This window comes from Lactuca sativa, chromosome 1, assembly GCF_002870075.4.
Source record: "Lactuca sativa cultivar Salinas chromosome 1, Lsat_Salinas_v11, whole genome shotgun sequence".
Classification (NCBI taxonomy): domain Eukaryota; kingdom Viridiplantae; phylum Streptophyta; class Magnoliopsida; order Asterales; family Asteraceae; genus Lactuca; species Lactuca sativa.
In genome coordinates, this window is record NC_056623.2 from 43,512,384 (window position 1) to 43,535,750 (window position 23,367).

Genomic DNA, 23,367 nt, shown 5'->3' on the forward strand with positions numbered 1-23,367 from the left:
ATTAAAAAAGTACATAACATATTATAATGATTTATATTGTTATTATATATATATATATATATATATATATATATATATATATATATACACTTGTTAATTGTATGGAGTATTTTCCTACCCGATTCTTTATTAAATCAACCAACATGTAAAAATTAAAAAAATAAAGAAAAAAAATTATCAATAAGTGTCATTTAAGAAATTTTCAAGTATACCCGATAATTATCCGACCCGACCTCAAACCGGAATATCCGAAACCCGAAAACCTGAATTACAATATAGGTCGGGTATCAGGTATTATTTTCTTAAGGAAATACCCGTTCTACCCGAAATCCGAAAATTTTATCCGTTCGGCACCCCTATGCTCTCTTTTGTCGAACTTGTAATATCGTTAAGTCAAAGGCTCTTTGATTTTTATTATTTTTCATTTAAAATTATTTGTTTGATTGATTCTTTATTTTGGTTAAGATATAACAACTAAAATTGTGTTAAGTAAACTATAAATTAATTTAAATATATAATCCGAATTTCTAAACATGTTCGTATTAATATATTACTAAATAACTATTAATTATACACAATTAAGATTTGTAAAAAAAATATAATAAATAGTTAATGTGTGTAACACCTAATATATATTTTACACCGTATTCAGATAATAGTCTCGAAACTTTGTTTTTTTATGAAAAAAATGATAACTTGTTTTTTAAACGACAAAAAACCACGAAATGTTTACACATTTGAGATTTTAGCTAATAAAAAACTATGATTGCCCGCATGGATTTATTTTAAATAAACAAACTTTTCATTGGTTTTTCGAAAATAAAATAAACTTTTAATGGCTTTTATGAAGATGCAAGTTTTTCTTAGAAAAAATAGAGAATACAATAAGATAATACTCTTTGTCTTATCTTTTTTTTTTGGAAAGCGGCAAATAAATATATATTAAAGCAAACCCAACATCAAGTTGATGTGGGGCACATAGTACAAAAGGAGAATATCACAAAAAACAAAACAAAGATTTCATACTCTCCGGTCCACCTTTTTGCATGAAGTTATATATTTGCACCAAGTAAACGTTAGAGCTTTTATCATTTCAACTATAATCGTCTGTCTCGTGGGGATGTTCTCGAAAACTCGTTTATTCCTACAAACCCATATACACCATAATGTTCCACATAGTATCATATTCAGCAAGTTTTTTTCCTTATTGCATCCAGACTTTCTTGACACAAAAAGTAGCATATCTTTTACCGAACTAAACCTTTCACCATTAATTTCGCACCAGTTAAGTATGAGATCCATGACCATCTTCGTCATCGGGTAGATAAAATGCAATAACATTATTTTGCTCAGATATTGAAAATCCAATAATATTTCAGTACAATAATATTTTGTATGATCATAATTATCTGAATCATACTGAAAAGAATACAATAGCATTACAATAATAATATAATTAAATTATTATATAATTGCAATAATATTACAATATAAATAGATAAGTCACCATCCGCCAGCACAACATCATCTTTACTTCACTTCACGCCAGTGGCGGACCTTAGTGGTGCCCCAGGGGTCCCGTACCACTGCTCCGACGCCGGCACGTAGTGTAAAAAAAAATTAATGTTTTTTCTATTGGATGCACCGGCTTAAAACACGAGTGACACTACTAATATAGATTTGTTTGAAATTTTTTTTTAGTGTCACCCCTACGAAAATATTATGCGTCCACCACTGCTTCACGCTACAGAGGGTTTGATCATCAACAAAAAAAAGTAAGGGAAAAAGAGTAGAAAGAGAAGATGTGTGGTTGGATGTGGTCGCAATAGAGACGTGAGGGTTTTACATCACCACCACGCCATAGCATAATTATGACCATTATTTTGAGTAACGCCTCGTCTTTTGCTTGAAAAAACTCATTGTAACCGTTTGACCTATTATTTTTGCAAAATTTGAAAAGTTTATCCTTTTATGTAAAAAAAATTAAAACTTCGATTTCGGATTTCAATTTCCTACTAAAATTTGACCAGGTAATTCTTCTTATGTATATGCTTCTATTTGAACTAAAACCCTTTACCAAAAATTTTATTACACTTTCTCCTACACCAACGACAAACCCAAAAAACAAACAAGACAATAGAGCAAGATGAAATATTGATATATCCGTAGTACCTTTAAATATTCTGTCATATTACATTCCACCAACTTGATAGTTGATAATTAACGCTACACGCCCACATAACCCGAGAATAATTAACCAAACTTGAACCAAGATGTCCGAAATCATCACTAAACCCAAGTCTTTACACCTAAAGACTAAAGTTACACGCACCATTGGCATTTCTATACAAAAGGCGACCCACCATTAAAAGTTAAAACAAACCCTGCTCCACGCACGCCATCACCCACCCACAACTCCATTATTGTACAACGGGGCGTTGAGAGTGTATTAAAAACTAAAACGAGCAAACAAACAAACAAAGTTCCAAACTTGAACTTTCTAACCGGATCAAAAACCCTAAGTAGTTTTTTTTTACTTTTTAAGGGCTAAGGCTAATAAATTACATTCATCATCCCTGTATTTTATCCAAAGTTACAGATAGACACCACCACCGCACCTCTTCAGTATATAAAAATTTCACCTACCAAGTGCTGTATTTATTCTACCAAAAACCACCTTCAACGGGACACAAGCTTCTCCAGGCTTCTTAAACTTTCCCGTTTCATTCGCCGGTCTTTTAGACCCCGTTAAAGACGACAACCGTCGGATCTTTTTGTTCGATAAGATCCCGTTCCCGTTTCTTTTCGCTTTTCCCGGAGACTTCCCATTCCCACTCACACGTGCTTCTAGAGCCATCCGGACATCCCCGTTGTTGACCACCCCATTGACTGCACCCAACTCACAGCTGCTACTATGACATTCCGAACTGTTCAATTCAAGATCCGATAAGCTTTCATTCCCATTCAAAACCTCTACAAGAAGCGGGTGGCCCGTTATCGGTTGACCGGTCAACTTGCTCATTAGAGATATATACGGGACATGTTGAGGATGATGCCCCGAATTAACCTCAATATTAACATCGTACAAAGACCCGCTATCCTGTTTTCTGAAACCAACATCTGACGACGACTCGTATTTCGGGTTGACTGTAAACCGGGACTGCCGATAAGGAAGTGACCGATGCGGGGCCGTTGCCGTTGCTGTTGCTTCCTCAACCGGGAGCGATTCGGTAATTTGTTCCGACTTCACTTTACAGACATGTGTTACATCAGGATCTAAAAACTTATGAATGGTTTTACTTTTGTTTCTTGAATTCCGTTTCCCTTTATGCTGCCATTTTGAAGTGCCACCGGAATTGATGGAACCGGATTCTTGTATTTCGTTGGGTCCCACCGGAGCCGTATCGACTAGACTACTTTGACCAGATTGAAGCTTTTCGGATACCATTGCTGTCCATTCAAACATTTTGAATCAATTAGCACAAGTTTAAAGTCGATCATGTATTTCTTTCTTATAGCATCCTACTTTCATTTCTATCCTATTACAGCATCATATCAATGTAATGCAAGTTTAAAGTTGCTTTAAAGGGTTGAATGCAAGAATACCAACCTACTTTCATTTATTTATAGCATCATACTTTCATTTATTCCTATCAAAGCATTGTGCTTTGAAAAACCTACCTAACTGTAGCAACTGCCGTCAAATTACAAATCAATTTTCTTTTCAGTGCTATAGCCTATAGTGATAGAATATATATAAAGTACAATGTCTCGATAAGAATAAAAAATTGTAAGTCTTATAACCAGGTAGATTTTTGATGCTGTGACATAAAGAAACAGAAGTAGGATGCTATAATGAGCACAAGGGCGAAATGCAAGAAATAGCAACATACTTTCATTTATTTATTTATTATAGCATCCTACTTTGATTTCTTCCTACTAAATCATCATACTTCAAAATATCTACAGAATTATAGCAGTGTCATCTAAACACAAAGCAATTTCCACATCTATAATCAGGTAGAATTGTCGAAGTGCAATGTCTTTAATAAGAAAAAACACTGTAACTGAGTAGAGTTTTTCTAAGTAGAATGTCGTAATAAGAAAAAGCAATAAAAGTATGATGCTTTGATGAAAAATACCTTTAGTCTCCTTTTCTTCTCCGATAAAAGGAACATCAAAAAGCCTTGCAGAAGAATCGTTGTCAAGTAGCCCCGAAATACTGGAACTTCCATTCTCTTTGTCTTTCTGTTTAGAATCTGTAGGCGAGAGCGAGACATCATTATTGGAGCTATCAGAATTATTATTATTATTAATTACCACCGAAAAACTTCCGGAAACTTTGTTCTCAGGCAGGAAGGATCCGGATCCTGTCAGCTGTTCACACATAACGGGCACGGTCACCATGGCGGTGGTCTCTAACACCTTAGTCAACTGACGGCGACGGTTTTTCTTTTTTAAAAACTCATGAACATGTGCCACCTGGGATCGCCGCCGCTTAAACGCCCCGCTGATTCCAATGTCCTCAAGTCCTCTCATTCGTTTCTTACTTCCTTCATTTCCATCGTCTTCAGAATCATTCGGGGTCAATTCCAATTCCAATTCCAATTCCGGTGGGGAATTTGAGATGTATTCTAAGCCGCTTAATTTATCTGACATGGCTTCGGTGGTTTCTTCTTCATCTTGATCTTGATCTTGATCGGGGTGTAAGTGTTTAGTGTCGGATTGTTGGGGTGATTTTTTGGGTAATCGGGAACTTTCGATCTCAAGGGCGTGAAGAATTGCGTCTTCTCTACGTGCGTATTTCACTGCTTTTTTCGAAGGAACGACGGCTGACGCTTTTGCTTTTTCGATGCATTCATCGTATTCGCCACACCGGAATGATTTTACACGTTTTGATTTTTCAAGATTATACCAGTCTCTGCATCATAAATAGTGTGGTTCTGATTTAGGGATTTCTGAAACAAACGGAATCCACTGTTCCTTCTTTCACAAGTCAAAAAAATTTCAGAAAATTTAGGAGTCCATTTTATCCATATAGTGAAGCATGCTTACAATCAGAATTAATGGAATCATGAAAAGAATGAAATGATACTGTGAATGGAATGGAATGGAATTGACAAACAAAGTAATAAAATGGGTCATTAAAATCTCATATAAGATTACATTAAATAATAAAAGTGTAAAAGTTTGTGTCACCTAAAACTACATAAATAGGAATGGGTTACACTGTAGGTTACAATTCCATTCCATGATGGAAAGGGGGAAACACCCTATGACTAAGGAATGAAAAACAATAAAGAGGATGGAATCACATTCCTTTAGGAATGGTCCCTTCCATTGCATTAGATAAAACAAACAGCTTTTTTCCACTACACTGGAATGGACCATTCCCTTTCCTGATTCCATCAAACTGAACACTGCAAAAGAGTAATGAAGGGTCATTTTGACAGTAGCAGTGGCTCTACATAACACGGACCTAACTAAGCTTTACTACCATGGTAACATTATAGCTATTATCAACTTAGTTATGAAATTTGGGCTCACAAATGCCCCTACCTCATTTCTCCCACTCCTAAACATCATTTTAAACCATACTTGCAAACTTTCTATTTTGGTCTGTTCTGATCACATTTTAGTATGTATCAATGTAGAAAACCATAGGCCCTTTCTTTGAAGGATTTAACATGCTATTTGATCACCAATTGTATATGCCATGTTGATGTGGCCTATACCCTACATCATACAGCCTCCAGGACCTAAGAGGATTGCTTGGTTTGATCAGGTACTATCTTTGATTTGCAGCAAATTGTGGTTAAAAATATAAGCTTCTTACCAATTTGTTGAAAAAGGGTCAATTTGGGTGGAATAATAGGTTGAGAAAGCTTTCAAACAACTCAAGAGACTAACAGTTACTACATCCTTAAGTTAAACAAGCTTTAATTAGGGTAACAAAGACACTCATTAAGCACAATAAGAAGTGTCAAAAACTAAAGAAAAAATTAGGGTAACAGCACAAACAGGGCATAAATTTGTTGAGCTTCATGCAGTAAAGAAATAAGTGATATAATGGAACTGTCACTTACACACTTGCATCATCTCTTCCTAGTAGCTTCACCGGAGTACCCAATCTCGGGGAAACCAGACAACTTTCCGGTAACTCATCAGGCCCCAATATGCGACCCGGCCACCACGATCCGTTTCTACGCCGGACCCAAACCAACCCACCCACGGTTGGGTCAATATTTTTGCCGTTTGCTTCACAAGAGCTTCCCATTCCCCAAAACCGATAGAGAAAACCCCAATAACACCTTAACCCAATCTCAGACCCTCCATCTTAAAGACGACGATAAAACTGCTTATCCGATTAAAATAAAATTAAGAAGAAATTTTGATGACTAAATAATGTCTTTGCTCCTAAACCCTAAAACCATTTCAAAGTAGTATACATCAGTGATACTGCATGCAAGGACATACCCCCGGATAAAAAGTTTGATCCAAGCAAATTTAGTTGAACAAAATCAAGAAAAACGGATGGGCAGATCCAAGGGGAAATTGAAACAGAAGATTCGAATTCTTTGTTTTCAAATTTCAAAAACAGCTGAGGCGATTTTGTTTGGGTCTATGTAAAATCCTTGCTTCTTTCTTCGAGTTCCTTTAGATTTTCATCATCAAATCAAACCGCAGTTTGTGCTAGCGTTTCACCAGTGGGTGTGAGAGAATGATGGCGATTGATTAAAAAACTGCTTATGGGTTCTGATTCGGAATGAAAATAGGCGTACCTTTTGGTATCTTTTTGCCAAAAACAGAAGAAGAGAGAGAGAGAGAGAGAGAGAGAGAGAGAGAGAGAGAGTGAGTGAGTATGTGTGTGTTCAGAGTTGAGAGCGGTGTGAGTGAGAGATTGTGTTGGATTATTTTATGTTTTTATTTTTTGAAGTGGGGAAGACTACGGGGTTTTAATCGTCTGCCACCATAACCTAGGGCACAGACTTTACCAAGCAAATCCATAACTACCCCTTAAACTTTTGTAATTTGTCGTGTTTAACCCTCTCTACGGCAGGGGAGGGATACTTGTGTAGTGGTGTATATGTGGAATTATCATGCGGGTCGTTGTTTTTTACTATCTATTTTTTTCTAGAGCCAAATAAGAACTTTATTTTATTATATACTACTATTATTTTATAGCTTTTATAAATCACGGTTATAAAAAATTAATTCTAACTTTGATATAAAAATTCATAATTATTAATAAGTTATTTTAAATAAATTATTAATTAAGAGATATATCAAAATTTTAAAGTTAGTTATAACTTTAAATTTAACATATAATTAAAAAAGTAAATATTTCTATAAAAAAATCTATTATTTAAAATCTTAACCTCACTAATTATGATAGTGATTTGCCTAATATATATCTTTGACACGTGACATAGTATTTTAAAGTTGTATTAAAGTGACATATGTAAAAAGAGATCAAAACTATTTTTTTATTAGTACAAGGATATTACTATTACTATATGATAGAAAAAACGTGTGTGTGTGTGTTTGTGTGTGTGTGTGTGTGTGTGTGTGTGTGTGTATATATATATATATATATATATATTGTAACACCTGCAGATTCGGGCTAGTCAATTTAGAAACAATGAGCGTCAAAAATAACTTTTTGATGGAAGATTATTTATAATAAATAATCTCAACCAAGTTATAGTGTATGTCACAATGGTTCCGTACATACAAATAACGCCGAAATCCGAGTTATAACGAAAAAGTTATGACATGTCGAAGTTTTGCGGCTAAACCGGCACGACACCGCGTAATGTAAAAAGTGAATCTTTGATTGATGACACGCCCCTCAGAGCGGACCAGAAGTAAGAGAGTCCCCGACGAGGAATCCTCAGCGAGGCCTGACCAAGCCCGACTCAGCAATCCGGGCCGCCAAGGACTCTAGCGGAGCGACCGCGCAAGAGCCCCGCCCTCGTCAAACGCTGTCCTTCGCTACAGTCCAAAGATAATGGCTTCGGGCGACAAGAAGCACATCCATAGCATTATCGCCTAAGCCAATCGTTAGCTCTGACACTACAAGGAACACGATCCACCAATAAGGACGGTGGATCTTGTCGGGATCACAAGTCCTTGTCTCTTATGCGGATCGAGGAAGATCCTCAGTATAAAAGGACGTTCACCTTGCCTTGATGGGTAAGCTGTCCTTCCCGAATCCTTATCCTCCACACTCAGTCACTCTACTGACTTGACCGTCGGAGCGTTTCTCCGAGACCTCCTCCTGGAGAGCGGTTGATGGTTTCCCTTTCCCTGTGACCTTTCAGGTTTCCTTCCGGCGATCGTTACCGGTAGCTTAAGTGGTCGGAGCCTAGGTCGCATCATTTGGCGTCATCCGTTTGTGTGACAATAGATACACAAACCCTCTTTCTTTCTCTTTAACCTAGCCACATGACAAACAACACGACGAGCGAGTCACCGAAACCACCGCACAACCCAATACATCCGATGGCGTCGTTGGAAGAAAACAACACTCCAACAGTGCCATCATTCGGTGGCCCGCCACCTTCTTTTGTAACAGCGCCATCATCTAGTGGCCCGCCACCTTCTCTTTTAGTAGCGCCACCATCTGGTGGCCAACCATCTTTTCTCGCAACAACTGTACCACCGGTTGTAACCCATAACCAAACACCACTACCCATACAGACTTACGCAGCTCCTCCACCATTCCCAAATAGCAGTGTACCCAATTAGGGATGTCAACGGGGGCAAATGGGACGGGGAATGCATCCCCCACCCCCCGCCCCCGAAATTTCCATGTTCCCCCGTCCCCACCCCCGTCCCCGAAATGTTTAGCCTTCCTATCTCCGCCCCCGCCCCTGAATCCCCTTTACTACCCCCACCCCCGTTCCCCCGCCCCCGATTGATTTTGGGTTTTTTTTTTTTTGGCTAAAAGAGGTTGTTATTTACACTAAAAGAAGCTATTTTTTAGGTAACAAATAATTATGTATAGTAGAATTTTACATGTTAAAAATAAAAAAGTTATGACATCTTAAAAACATTATACTAACAATTTAAAAACATGTTTTTGATGAATTTTGAAAGCTCAAAATCATATTATAGTTTATTATATTTATATATTTAATATATGTAAATATATGTGTAATTTATTAACGAGGTCCCCATGGGGGTTTCGGGACGGGATTGCCTATCCCCGCCCCCGCCCCCGCCCCCGAAATTAAAACGGGGGTTAACATTGCCCCCGCCCCCGTCCCCGCCCCCGATTTTTTTAAAAAATTTCCCCCAAACGGGACGAGGCCCCCACGGGACTTTTTGACATCCATATACCCAATCCTTACATTGTACCCCATATGCCACCGTTTTTCCCTAACACCACCGGATTTAACAACACCCGCTACAGCCCTATACCACCATCTGCCCAAACCACCAATGACTCGCAACAAACAACCCCCATAGCACCACCAATAAACATGATGTGTCGAAATATTACACCTACTAGTTTTACCAACTATCTAACTAGTTATTCGACTAAAGGCAGTTGACCTTTTCACAAATAGTATAGCACAAACAGTCAGATATCGAACTCAGGGAACGGATTTAATTAATTAACCTAATCACTAAAAAATAACCTAAAACAAGCAAAAGTTAAAAATGGTTTTTATCTGATTTTACAAGTTCAGACAAACTTTAACAATTAACTGATAATTTTAATCAATATTCTAAAAACACTTCCGTTTAGTTCGAATCCACTTCTCCTCTATGGTTAGCTACTAATTATGGCTTATTAAAGTTGGTCACCAATTATTATTCAATTAGCAATTCTAGTCCAATTTTACTAATCTTTTTACCAATTCATGAACTACCTTGTATGGCCATACATAAGCAAAACACAAAATTAGTTATTAATTATAGATGGGATATGTAAGATTTATCTAAGAAAATACAATTATGGTCATAATTTATGTTCTCTAGCACTAAATTAGTTACTTTTATCACTTATCTAAGATTTGGTCGATCATAGCTCTAGCAATTTAATAGTCACTAAACTACTAGGTAACAAATTCATGTAATTTAATGGCCATTAAGCTACACAGAACCTTAATTAAAGCAACAAAGTCAGAAACATTAACATGCTAGGTAATGATAATCAAACACATGCACAAAACCAACTTATAAAATCCATAAATTAATAAAATAAGTCATAGATTCAAGGTTTCATCTAGCTAAACGAAAGTCTACTAATTTAGCTACTCATATCTAAAAGTAAACACACAAGTTCATAATAAATTGATATGATTAAATTAATGCAAACCGAATGTAGTGTTCTAATCTTCAAATTCTCGATCATCAAACAATCTCTACTTCCAAAAGGTTTTTTCGCACTTTTTTGACCTCTAAACTCGATTATAACTCTAGGAAATCGTATCCAACCTCCCAAAGTCGATATGCTAATGGATATTTATATTTACCAAAAATCGCATCTCACGTCGTGAGAAATAAGGTCTCACGTCATGATCTCAAAAGAATTCGTGTTCGGCAAGGAAACTGCATTCCGCGTAGCTATCTTCTAAATGAATCAATCTCACGCCGTGAGATTATAATCATCACGTCATGAAAACTGAGAATTAGCATATGGCACAAAAACGGAAATCGTCCGAAATTTTGTCTAGTTTTCAGTTCATTTTGAATCTCGTCAATTGGAGTTATGAGTCATGAGATATTGTCATAATATTGACGAGAGTCAAGCTGTCCAGCAACATCCTTTTGTATTCTTTTTCAGCTCCAGTCCTCTAACTTCCAACTTTTGTTCAGATTTGGTCTTTTTCTTTGAGGATATCCAATTTAGCTACAAAATAGAATTTTAACAATATAAGTACCAAATATCTTTATTATTAACCAAAATGTAGCACAAATGTATTAAAATAAAGCATAAATATATGAATAAATAAGACAATATCAAAACGACTCCCCCCCCCCCCCCCCCCCACACACACACATGTGACACCGACGAGCAACACCACAACCAACCCAAGCGCCATATCACAACCACAAAACCACCCACCATTGGTGACGGGCACCGTGTCAGCACCGCCATTCACGCCTTACCAACAAATACACATGGCTCAAACACTCCCCACCCCATTTCAACCGTCAAATTTCTACGGCCCGGCAACACCAAACCTTACAACATACAACAACATGTTAGTACAACCCTCTTTGGCAATGTAACAATCAGGGTACCACTTTGTTCAGCGGACACCAAACCAAGATTGCCTTTCACGAAGTGTCACGTCGTCATTCGTTAAAGAACTATTAGAGTACAAAGTCCCCAACACCGCCAAACAACCACACCTCAAAATGTACGACGACACCACACACCCGGACAACCACAATGACACATACGAGTGGATCATGACATCCCTCGAGCTAGACGAACGGTTCTGGTGCACATATTTTCCCACCACCCTAGACGGCAACGCAGGCAGATGGTTCAATACACTACGTCCGGGCAGCATCAGCAGCTTTAGCCAACTGAAATACCTCTTTCTACCAACTTCATGCAACTCCAGAAGTACAAAGGTGATTGTCACTCCATCATTGGATGCAAACAAAAGGAGGGGTAGTCAATCAAGGACTAATTCGCCAGGTTCACCAAGGCAACATTAGACGGCCTAGGGTACGATGAGGGGTTGATCGCGAGAGCGTTCACCTGAGGATTACTACCAGGTTTGCTATCTCAGAAACTCATGGGCAAGCACCCCAGACAAGGGCAAAACTAAAGGAGCGAGTGGAACGACTTTTATGCCAAGAAGAAGGCGAAGCGTCGAAGCAAGCATACCTCAACGCCATGTCTTCCTCAATCGGGAAGCGACATCACCAGTCTACTCTTCACCACGACTCTCGAGGAGGAAGCAAGTTATCGGGATGAGATAGACGATCACAAGGACGCTTTAGACCTTTCTTCAAAGACGAGAGGCGGGGAAGACAGGCAGAAGTCTAAACCGTCGCCGAAAAACCAGCAGCAAAGGGCACTAAGATGCGGTACTGCAAGTACCACAAGAGTAGGACACACGATACGGTCAACTGCACAGTCCCAAAGAGGGAAATGGAGGAGAAGCAACTGAAGGGAAACGTGATAGAAATCACCAAAAGTCTACGGGCCAAATTCGACACAGAAAATTCCAAGGACGACACTGGAAAAGCATGTTACAGACAAGAAATCCTCGCGATCCACCATAAAAGAGGGAGAATAGAGTACACAACCATTGTACGCAGCATTACGGAAATCATGCAGGGGTTAATGTTCTTCGTGACCGACCCAAGCCCAGTCGGTTGGAAAAGGGGACAACCCCTATTCATCCAAGGGTCCATTTGAGACATCATGATCCATCGGGTGTACGTCGACACGGGAAGCTCCGCAGACATCATCTACGAGCATTGCTTCCGGCTGCTGCCAGACGCATGGAAGGAAGGACTAAGGCCAGCCGCAGGACAGCTCACAGGCTTCACAAGACATAACATGTGGCCCCTAGGTACAATCCACTTACAATTTACATTAACCAATCAAGACAATACCAAACAACGTATCTTCGTTGTAGACTTTGTGGTCATACGCACCCATCCGAACACAATGTCATATTAGGACGAACAACCTTACTAAAGTTTGGAGCAATCTTGTCAACAATCCATGGAATAGTAAAATTCAGCACGATTCGGGGTCCAGATACAATCCTCGCTACCCCCCCCCCCCCCCCAAGGGAGCTCAAATGCTACGAAATCATGCAACCAAAAGACATCTCAGCCCAGGCCAAGAGACCGAAGCTAGATCCGTCAAGTGAGGGGGGTGAAGTAATTAACAGGGAGTATCCAAACCAACAAGTAAATTTGGGAACAACTGTAATGACCCAAAAATCAAGGGTAAAATTTTCATTTTTAATATAACTAAAACATTGATACCATTTAATTCCAACATTTCATATCATAGTCAAGCAAAACATTTATCAAAGTTTATCCCAAAATCATTCCTTGCGGGAATCGTAGGTGTGTACACTACGATCAATCCGAGCCCTTCCTTTCCAAAACGATGATACCTGAAACCATAAACAAAACTTGTAAGCACGAAGCTTAGTGAGTTGCCCAGAGCATACCACACATACAATCCACATATCACATATCCTGTTAGCTATAGAAGCTACCTGTAACACATAAGCCATGCATACAAAAACCTATAAGAATGCCATGGGCTACCCCACATGGTCTTTACCTAGGACTGACATGGGCTACCCCACATGGTCTTACATCCAATGCCATGGGCTACCCCACATGATCTTCACCTAGGACTGCCATGGGCTACCCAACATGGTCTTACATCCAATGTTATGGGCTACCCCACATGGTCTTTACCTATGAATGTCATGGGCTACCCCACATGGTCTTACATCCAATGTCATGGGCTACCCACATGGTCTTTACCTAGAAATGCCATGGGCTACCCCATGTGGTCTTACATCAAATGTCACGGGCTCCCCCGGGGTCTTTTATGCAAGTATCACAAAGACAACTAGCATAACACATATCATATAATCACTAGCATACCACTTAGCATAAAGCTAACTATCAAACCACATATCTCTACTACAACCAGTGTAATATATAACATAAAATGGGTCGGCCTTGGTGCCTTAGACCCATTGGTATGGTGAGAAGACTCACCTCGCACTGCAGAAGCTTCCCACACGAATTCCTTTGTTGTTGCCTCGCCAACTTCCCGAGCTGCCACTACCAAACAATATACCCAACCAATAATTGGGTCCCATACCATAATCCTTAAACCATGCATGGGGTAAAATGACCACTCTACCCCTGGCCCGGTATGGTCCAAACTTAGGCCCAAACCCAAAACAAAATCCCAACACTAGGTAGGCTTTCCAAGCCCACTAGTGGCCCACTAACAACCCAATTTGCCAATTTGGGCCCAACCCCTCTAATGGGCCTTACCTTAAGCCTAAACATATTCCTGGCCAAAAACATCTGACTACTGATGGTCCACTAAGGCCCAAAGTCTACTACCTGGACCAACCCGAGGCCCAAAACACTCCAAGCTCCTAAATGACGAGTATGCGGGGTGTACTCCCTTATACGCTAAGCGTACTGGCTGAAGGTGGTGTACGTTGCACGTACCTGCGTGTACGCCCAGCGTACTCCTCTGTTAAGCCACTTTTCCATTAAGTGCTTAACACTCTACTCCAGAAGCTACAATTACAGATCCAAGTCCTCTTCAACGTCTAAAACCATAAAGTTGCTTACTTGATGGCTTTGCATGACCCATATAAGCTCAAACTCCAAAAATGACAACCTTCTTTTATGGAAATGGTCTTAACTCATGTATGAACCCATTAAGACCTCCAAGATGGCAACTTTCTGCCTTAGGGAATCATTTAACACTGAGAGTGGCAACTATAAGTCTTAGAAATCGGATTGACCCTCAAAGCTTCCACCTTTGGACCACAATGGTCCAAAAACTCACTCTAAGAGATCTAAGAAGATAAATGATCAAGACCGAAGCTTTATACCTTCATCAAGCTGAGAATGAGTCCCAAATGCCAGATCCACAAGCTCATCCTTGATTCCCATCTTTGCAACAAGTTCCATCTTCTTGAAATGCACCAAAAACCACCCAAAATGCACCCACAAAGCTCACAGCACTCTTGGATGAAGCTACCACTCGAAATTAGGGTTTAAGGCACTGAGAATGAAAGGGAGGTGCACCCTCTCGGACTTAAGGTGCTTTAAATAGTGAGTCAACCCTAAAATTAGGGTTTAGGGACTCTGAGCGTACGCCTCCAACACCCGCGACTCCTCATCCCCTCTACGTTGGGCGTACTCTTGTGATGGCCACCTTCCTTGTCATTTTTCTCCATTAAGGACCAATAATGCCAATACCCCCAAAGCACTATAACTTCCTCGTTCTAAGTTCGTTTCCTACGAACTTCATATCCATATAAAGGTGGTGAGAAACCCTATGCTCCCAGCTCCACACCCGAGCTCTAAAACCTTCCGCATAAGACCCGAGACCCATAAAAGACCAAATCGTCAGATTACGTTTATACCCTTGGCCTTCGAAGACACAATTGAACACTTTCAAAACCGGGCGTTACAACAACCCTTCCCACAGCAACAAGGCAAGCGTTGGTTCAGCTGCTACAAAAATATAAATACGTGTTCGCCTGGACACCCACAGATATGGTTGGGGTCGATCGGGGGATCATAGAACACAAGATAATGATAAAACCAGGGGCCAAAGAAGTAAAGCAGAAGAAGCGAGTCCAGGGAGGAGATCGAAGCAAGGCAATTAACGTAAAAGTGGCCAAGTTGACCAGCGTTGGGATCCTCAGGGAAGCGATCTTCCCCACATAGATCTCCAACCAAGTAATGGTAAAGAAGCATGACGGTAGTTGGCGCATGTGTATTGATTATTCGGATCTCAATAAAGCATGTCCCAAGGATTGCTACCCGCTACCAGAGATATACCAGAATGTGGAATCCCTACAAGGTTTCCAGTAGAAGTGCTTATTGTATGCATAGGAAGGATATCACCAAATCCTGATGAGCAAAAATGATGAAGAGAAAACAGCCTTTTACACGGATCACGACGCTCTCTGCTACACAAAAATTCCATTTAGATTAAAGAACGTCGGGGCAACTTACCAACGACTAGTCCACTCTCTGTTTTCCAATAAAATTGGTAGAAATATCGAAGTCTATGTCGATGACATGGTCATCAAGAACCCAAATTAACGGAGGTTGCTACGCGATGTGGAGGAGACATTGCAAACTTTGGAGAAAGCTAAGATGAAGTTGAACCCATCAAAGTGCACCTTCGGGTGGAAGAGGGACAGTTCCTAGGGTATTATGTGACAAATGAGGGAATCCAACCAAGCCCAGCCAAAATCAGCAAGCTCGAAGAGACACCACTGTTGAGCACGCCAAGGGACCCCCAAGGGCTGAACGGAAAACTAACGACGCTCAATCGATTCATATCTAAGTCGGCCGAGAAAGCCATGCCCCTATTCCACATGCTTAAAGGGTGCATAGAAAAGAACAACTTTCGGTGGACACTGGAGGCCGAGTCCGCCCTGCAGGAGATAAAAAAAAAGGCATTACACAAGCTCCCCACTCTAGTCAGCCAAGTACCAGGCGAGACGCTGCAAGTCTATCTGTCTGCATCAAAGGATTCCATTTCGTCAGTACTAGCGGTTGAAAGGCAAGGGCGGAAACTCCCGATCTACTTTGTGAGTCGGACCCTGTAGGGGCCAGAAGTTAATTACCCAATCATCGAAAATTTGGTGCTCTAAAATCTACGTGGCACGGAAACTCCGCCAGTATTTCCAGACCCACCAGATATAGGTATTAACCAACTGCCCGATCAAGCAAGTACTCCTGAAACCAGAGACATCCGGACACCTCGCGAATTGGGCCATTGAGTTAGGGGAGCACGAAATTAGCTACCATCCCAGGATAAGAATTAAAGGACAAGCATTGGCAGATTTCCTGTTGGAAATCCCAGTGGAACTTTAGCAGGAAATGACCGGCACGACCCAACAGAGATACCAAGAAGAAAAGATCGACCAACAGTGGACCATCTACACAGACGTAGCTTCTAACAAGGAAGGCTCGGGCGCAGATTAATCTTGACCAGCCCCACAGGCAAAGAAATCACGTACACTTTGCATTTCGACTTCTACACCTCCAACAACGAAGCCGAATACGAAGCCTTGTTAGCCGGCCTCAGATTGGCAGTAAAAATGGGAGCGGAGAGGATCGTAGATTTGACCGACTCATGCCTGGCGGCCAACCAAGTCACGAGAGAATTCGAATCAAAGGATAAATGGATGGAAAGGTATGTCAAAGCAGTCCAACGTATTATGAGCTCGCTCAAGAGCTTTACCATAAAACATATCTCGAGGGGAAGTAATAGACGCCCAAATGCCCTTAACACCTTATTTAAAGGACTTTAAGTCCTTTACCCACCTCCCTAATTACCTTAGCACCTTGAGAGAAACCTGAATCAAGCTGTTATCATATGTGTGTGTGAGTGAGGGAGAAAGAAAGAAAGAGAGAGAGAGTGTGTGTGTGTGTGTGAGAGAGAGATAGAGAGAGAGAGAGAGATAGGCTAAAAGTGTGTGTTTTGGTGAAATATTTGGAGGAGCTTGAAGAGTAGAGGGCCTGGAACAAGAAGGAGTCTTTGGATCCAGTATTCTTCCAGTGTTAGTTGCCATTTGGAGGTAAAAAGCTATTACCTTGACCACTTGTGTGTTAGATCTCTCTGGCCATTTATTTCTTCTCTTTGAGTCCCTTAGTTGTTTGAGCATACCTTGAAGATGAGACTTCAAATCTGGACAATACTAAGTCCTTTGGGCCTAAAGATTTAAGATTTATCAATCTTTGGCCAACTTGTTGGGTTTTTAGCATTCTAACACTCCTATGGTGTACATGCAACCCTAAATACCTTGGATCTATTTTTTTCTCTATTATACATGCAAATATGAACTTTCCAAGGTATTACCCTGTCTATAATACAATCTTTGATACTTGGGTAAAAAATAGATAGAATACATATCTTTTTGATGTAACTTGTCTTCATGAAGCTTGAGTGCCTAGTGCCCCCAGTGTGACACCTCAAATGGTTCACACAACACCATGAACACTTGGAATAACCTTGAGAATAAGGATACTTTGGTTCTCTCTAGTGAAATCGGCATTGCCCTTTTGTGTACACACACCAGTCTCAATTTCACCAACCAAGGACATCTTTATATAGTGTGGAGATTAGGGTAAAACCTTAATACCCATGAACTTTCATTTCATATGATCCATGGGTTAAACACTCCATGGACTATCCATGAAAGCTTAGCCCAACCTAAATGATTTTGGCCCATCACACATATATATTTAAGAGTCCATATTTACTTAGTTCCTTTTTGATCACTTAATTAATTATAAATTAATTCTTGATCAATACTAATTAAATAATATGATTATATATTAATATATTAGGACTTATAATATATTAATATAAATCACTAGTATCCTTTCTCCTCATCTTGTCATCCAATTGTCCCGATGCCATGCAACCCAAATGGACTATGTCGGGTCGGGTCAAGTCTTACCAATTATAGTTATGGACTTAGACATTAATCCAACAGTCTCCCACTTGGATAAGTCTAAAACTATTATTGAGTATGACTTCAAAACCCGACCAGCAATCGTAGCTCTCAAAAGCTTCTGTCAAACTCTGACCTTGCCGATGAAGTCTGACCTTTGTCAATGACTTATCCATTAGACAAGGGATCATATATTCCTCCATTCTAGATATCACATGAACCGAGACATGGATTATAAATCATTCTCTCTGTCCATTTGTTGTTTCTCGATTTCCGATTTATGACGACTGACTGATTGAACATATCAAATCAGTCCTGGCTTAGCCAAGCACTCACATGTGTCATCATTAAATCATCGAGGGGCCCATAGATATCGCTTTTATCCTGAAGGCAAAAGGAATGGATAAACTTCAACTCATATGGCTTGTTCTACTACTTGCTGAATCATACACAAAGGCACGTTTTATAACATCGAGTTACCAATGCGTTTTCATGTGATCAATGTATAACTAATTCATAGTAACAACTCATATCTCTAGGTTTAAAGAATATAAGATATTATCGTCTCATGATCACTCATGATAAAATCCATGAAGTGATTCCAATGAGCGTGGGTTGAATCCAATACTCAGAACTTATGAACACTCATGAGTGTTGTAGCACCACTTTGTCCAACAACTTAGACCTCTACAAGCCAACCCATGACAATCTTGATTCATATCTACTTCCAACATACGACCGAATGTAGATGGTTTGAATAACTTAGTCATTCAGGAAGAACGACCTAGTTATTCTGGAAGTCTAAACATGCAAAGTGAAACACAAGAATAATCGAATCCAATATGGTCTCATAACTTATGAATAGAAATAAAACATATTTTATTTATCACCATATTGATTACCCATCATTCATTGCACACTGTTTCAAACTATCAAATTCATACTTGAATTAAAAAAAATAGTTGTCTCATGCTCCAAGCATGTACACTATGTTTTTTTTCCTAAACACTAGTCATGCCATACACCAAGTATGCATACTAAGTTTGTCTATGATCTTAACTTTATGAAAGAGATCGATTGAACATAATTCCAATGATTCTCATTTCACACTCCCAATTCCTTACTGCAAATGCAGGAATTCAAAATTCATGCCATTTACCGAAATCTGTTAGATTCTAAACTTATATGCATTGATCATCTTGTAATGAGTATGCACAAAGTCACAAGGACTTGACAATAAACATTACAGAGCATTCCAAAGGAGATCAATTCCTTGGAAATATCCTTCTTGCATTAAGTTTCCTAATCTTACACAGATTTATTGAACAACTTCCACCTTCCCATATTCCCATTTTTTACTATCACTTCTGAACAAGAGTTGCCTCTTTTCAGAATATGTCAATATGGTCATTCCAAAAATTAACATTATACTTCCAACTGTCCCTAAGCAACCAGTCTTTGGTAAACTTTAGATTGTCCTCGACAATTGCTTAATCCTTTTAGTCATATCCAATTCTAGACCTTTTCCCTTCTTAATGTCACAGACATTTGGAAAATTTTAGAAAAGATGAATATAGAACATGTAATCGATCCTATATCCGAAACATATGGGACATGATTCATGATGTCCCACATAAAGACTAAACCATTCTTTTGCTATAATATTTCCATTTCAATTTTCCAAGTTCTCATAATTCATATTATGAAAAGGGATGTTGTAATCACAATCGAATTTTAGAATGCAAATAATAGACTCATATATAGAATTTCCTTATGTTGATCCATTCCAACATAACATTCATATATATACTAGACTAAATTTGATTAAAATCTCACGATCTAACCTTATAGATTTGAGATGAAGTATATTTTCCTCTCCCTTAATTATAGCAAAACAACTTTTCAACCCCTGCAACTTCACGAATTGAAACTTTTGTTTTCTATAATTAACATTGCTAACTTGAAATACTTATCTTAGATAGCTCATAGGTGTGTCTAAACAATTTAAGAACTACGAAAATGGATGTCGTGATCATAGTCTCGATTGTTTAGACCTTTGCCACTTCTCACAAGTCCATGTTAGTGTGTCGGTTAACCACACACGCTCCACTAACGACTTTGAGAATGCAAATATCACAATTTCTATGTAGTTAAAATCTACTTAGTGAAAATGTTTCCTCACCATCATTTTCATGAATCAGAGAGAAACCTTATGACACTTAGATTTAATGGTGTATGTGTTCTTATCCACGTGGATTTGTCAAAACCATAATCACAAGAGAAGGATAATGACAAATCTAAACTCATATGGACTGAACTCAATCTGAATTTCTTGCCATATGGCAGCTCAAGGGCCTGTATAACGTCCCAAAATTTAAGACCAAAAATTTTGTTTTAAAAACATTACTTTAGGAAACATTATTAGTTAAAAACATTGTTTGATCAACCCATAACAAAACGTAAACCATTTCTAAAAGCCAAATCATACAACCATCAAAATATCAGAGTATAAATCCTAGAGAATCTCGTAAGTGCGGAAACCAGTGTGTGTGCATGATGTGCCGCTACCGCGCCGGCTCCTTCCCCTTTGACGAAGAGGTACCTGAAACCAAAACTGTAAACTGTAAGCACAAAGCTTAGTGAGTTCCCCCATCGTACCACATACCATACAAACAAATAACACGCATACTGCCAGGCTATTCTGGGGTGCCTTGTGAGTTACCTTCCAGTAGCGGTGGGTCTTCGGTCACAATGTCGGCCCACCAGTAGGAGTCGTATGTTAGATGATTGTCTTTGTGATATCATCTAGGTTGCTACTATTTAATATGTTATATGCTAGCATGATATGTTATATGTGATAATAGTAGAGTTCGGTTGTTAGGACCGGAGGGTAGTCAGACACCCCAGAAATGTCTGACAGTACGTGATGATATGTTTGCATGCTGGCCTGTTATGTTATATGTGATAGTGGTAGTAGTAGGGGACTAGTCCCCAAGGATCGGTTGTTAGGACCGATGGGTAGTCAGCACCCCAGAATGGCTTGACATGGGTAGTCGGCACCCCAGAATGGCCGTACCGGGTAGTCAGGCACCCCATAATAGCCTGGCAGTATGCGTGTTATTTTTTTGTATGGTATGTGGTACGATGGGGGAACTCACTAAGCTTTGTGCTTACAGTTTACAGTTTTGGTTTCAGGTACCTCTTCGTCAAAGGGGAAAGAGTCGGCGCGGGTAGCGACACATCATGCACACACACTGGTTTCCGCACTTACGAGATTCTCTGGGATTTATACTCTGATATTTTGATGGTTGTATGATTTGGCTTTTAGACATGGTGTACGTTTTGTTATGGGTTGATCAAACAATGTTTTTAACTAATAATGTTTCCTAAAGTAATGTTTTTAAAACGAAATTTTTGGTCTTAAATTTTGGGACGTTACAGCCTGCCATTGCTTCCAAGTTGTTGTGCAACCAATTGAGAACTCTAAGAACTGATATGCAAAGCCAACTTTAACTGGAATGGACACATAAATAGAAATATGTCAACATGATAGGTTATAAACCTCACGTCGTGTGCTAGCGATAAACTTACAGGTTCTTATTCTTGATTGTCCTTTCACGATCTTTAAGACTCCAACTATCCTCTTGACACATAAGACTCGTTTGCCAAATATTCAAGAGATATTTTGGATTCTTTATCAAGACAAACACTTTACACAATTGGCCTTAGTTGGTCTTTGTTTTATCTAAAACATCACAACTTACCAATTTCAAATGTACAAGTGTAGGACACACTTTAGTCTTACATTTGACTAGTATTAAGAAACCTTCCTTTAAGATGTGTCACTGAAGTTACAATCTTGGAGTATGACTCTGAGAATTGTTTTTGGAACGAGGTATGAATCATCTTCTTGATTTGACCACTTCAACAATTCATAGCTCCTTTTCTTAGTTATCAGAATGCACTTAGATGATGAATTTTGACAAGGTCTCTTAATCATTAAGATGATCATATAACATGATACTAAAGTACTCTCCCATCTTTTCAGATTTGAGAAACTTTTATCCTTCTGCCTAATTTGATTCTTTTCATTCGTTCTGCCATACATTGAAAATTGTCTAATGTATCAGAATTACACTTAAACTTGTAAGTGTAACCATATTTACTAAACTTTAGTAAATCATGACGAATTGTCTTATAGATCTTTTGTGGTGGACTTGATCAATACACAAGAATGTGTACTCGATCCCTTAGTCCTTTACTTGACTCACACATCTATGTGGACAAGTAATTAGTCTTAATTTTCCAATGCTTGAAAGTTCTCATTCATCATACTATACAACTTGCATGATTTCCAAGTTTCTATCCAACTAAAACCTTAGGTGATGAGAATCTTTCCTTATTTGGTAAATTTATACAACTACCACAAATGAAAGAATCAAATCCATTTTCCAATATTGCTATCAATGGCATCATATAAGCAACACTTTTTCACAAATGTCATTGTAAGGATACTTAAAATAAATAAAATCAAATATTTTCCTTTTATTTTAAAACTTTGCGGAAAAACTTATCCTTACAGTGCAATGAATACCTTGTTGTTTTCTATTCCTAAGCAATCTGTCATAACTCCTAAGTAACAGCTCAAAATTCTGATGCATTCGAAATCCATCTTGCGATCAAAATCAACATATACTTCCTTTAAGCTTTCTCTCTTTCTTTGATTCTTATAACATCACCATGTGACCCAGTCACATTATGTAATAGAATCTCCAAATAGGAGTTTAACAGAGTTAGACAATGAACTTTACCTGAAGTAGAGTCAAACTTATTGACTTTAACATCCTTAGGTAAATTTGGCAGCTTCGCAATCAATGCCCCTTCTTTTGGCAATTTAACATATGGACGCTTTAGTAATGATACATGGGACTATCACATACTTAGCCTTTCTCTTTACCATTTGGTCAACCGAGTTGACTATGGCCGATCCCTTTCCATTAGGAAGAGAATGCTTTTTCTGTATTTCCAGTGTCATCATTGTCAATGTCTATAAAGTTTTAGGAAGTCGGTCTTCTAATCAAATTTGTTTTACTAGCCTTCCAGATCATTGCTGATTCAGCAACTCGAAGCAAATAGATAAGATCATTAAGGGTCTTGTCATAGTCTGTTTCATAGGAGTCCCAAA

At 39.0% G+C, this 23,367-nt stretch overlaps 1 protein-coding gene across 1 annotated transcript; it reads right to left on the reverse strand.

Annotated features, from left to right (window-relative positions):
* Nucleotides 1-2,137: 2,137 nt before the first annotated feature.
* LOC111900066 (uncharacterized protein At1g51745) lies at nt 2,138-6,914 on the reverse strand. Its single transcript, XM_023895951.3, has 3 exons — nt 6,087-6,914; nt 4,143-4,921; nt 2,138-3,450 (listed from the first exon to the last, which is right to left on the reverse strand). The coding sequence occupies exons 1-3, from the start codon at nt 6,275-6,277 to the stop codon at nt 2,639-2,641; spliced, it is 1,782 nt and encodes a 593-aa protein (XP_023751719.1). The 5' UTR covers nt 6,278-6,914; the 3' UTR covers nt 2,138-2,638.
* Between the last annotated feature and the right edge of the window lie 16,453 nt (nt 6,915-23,367).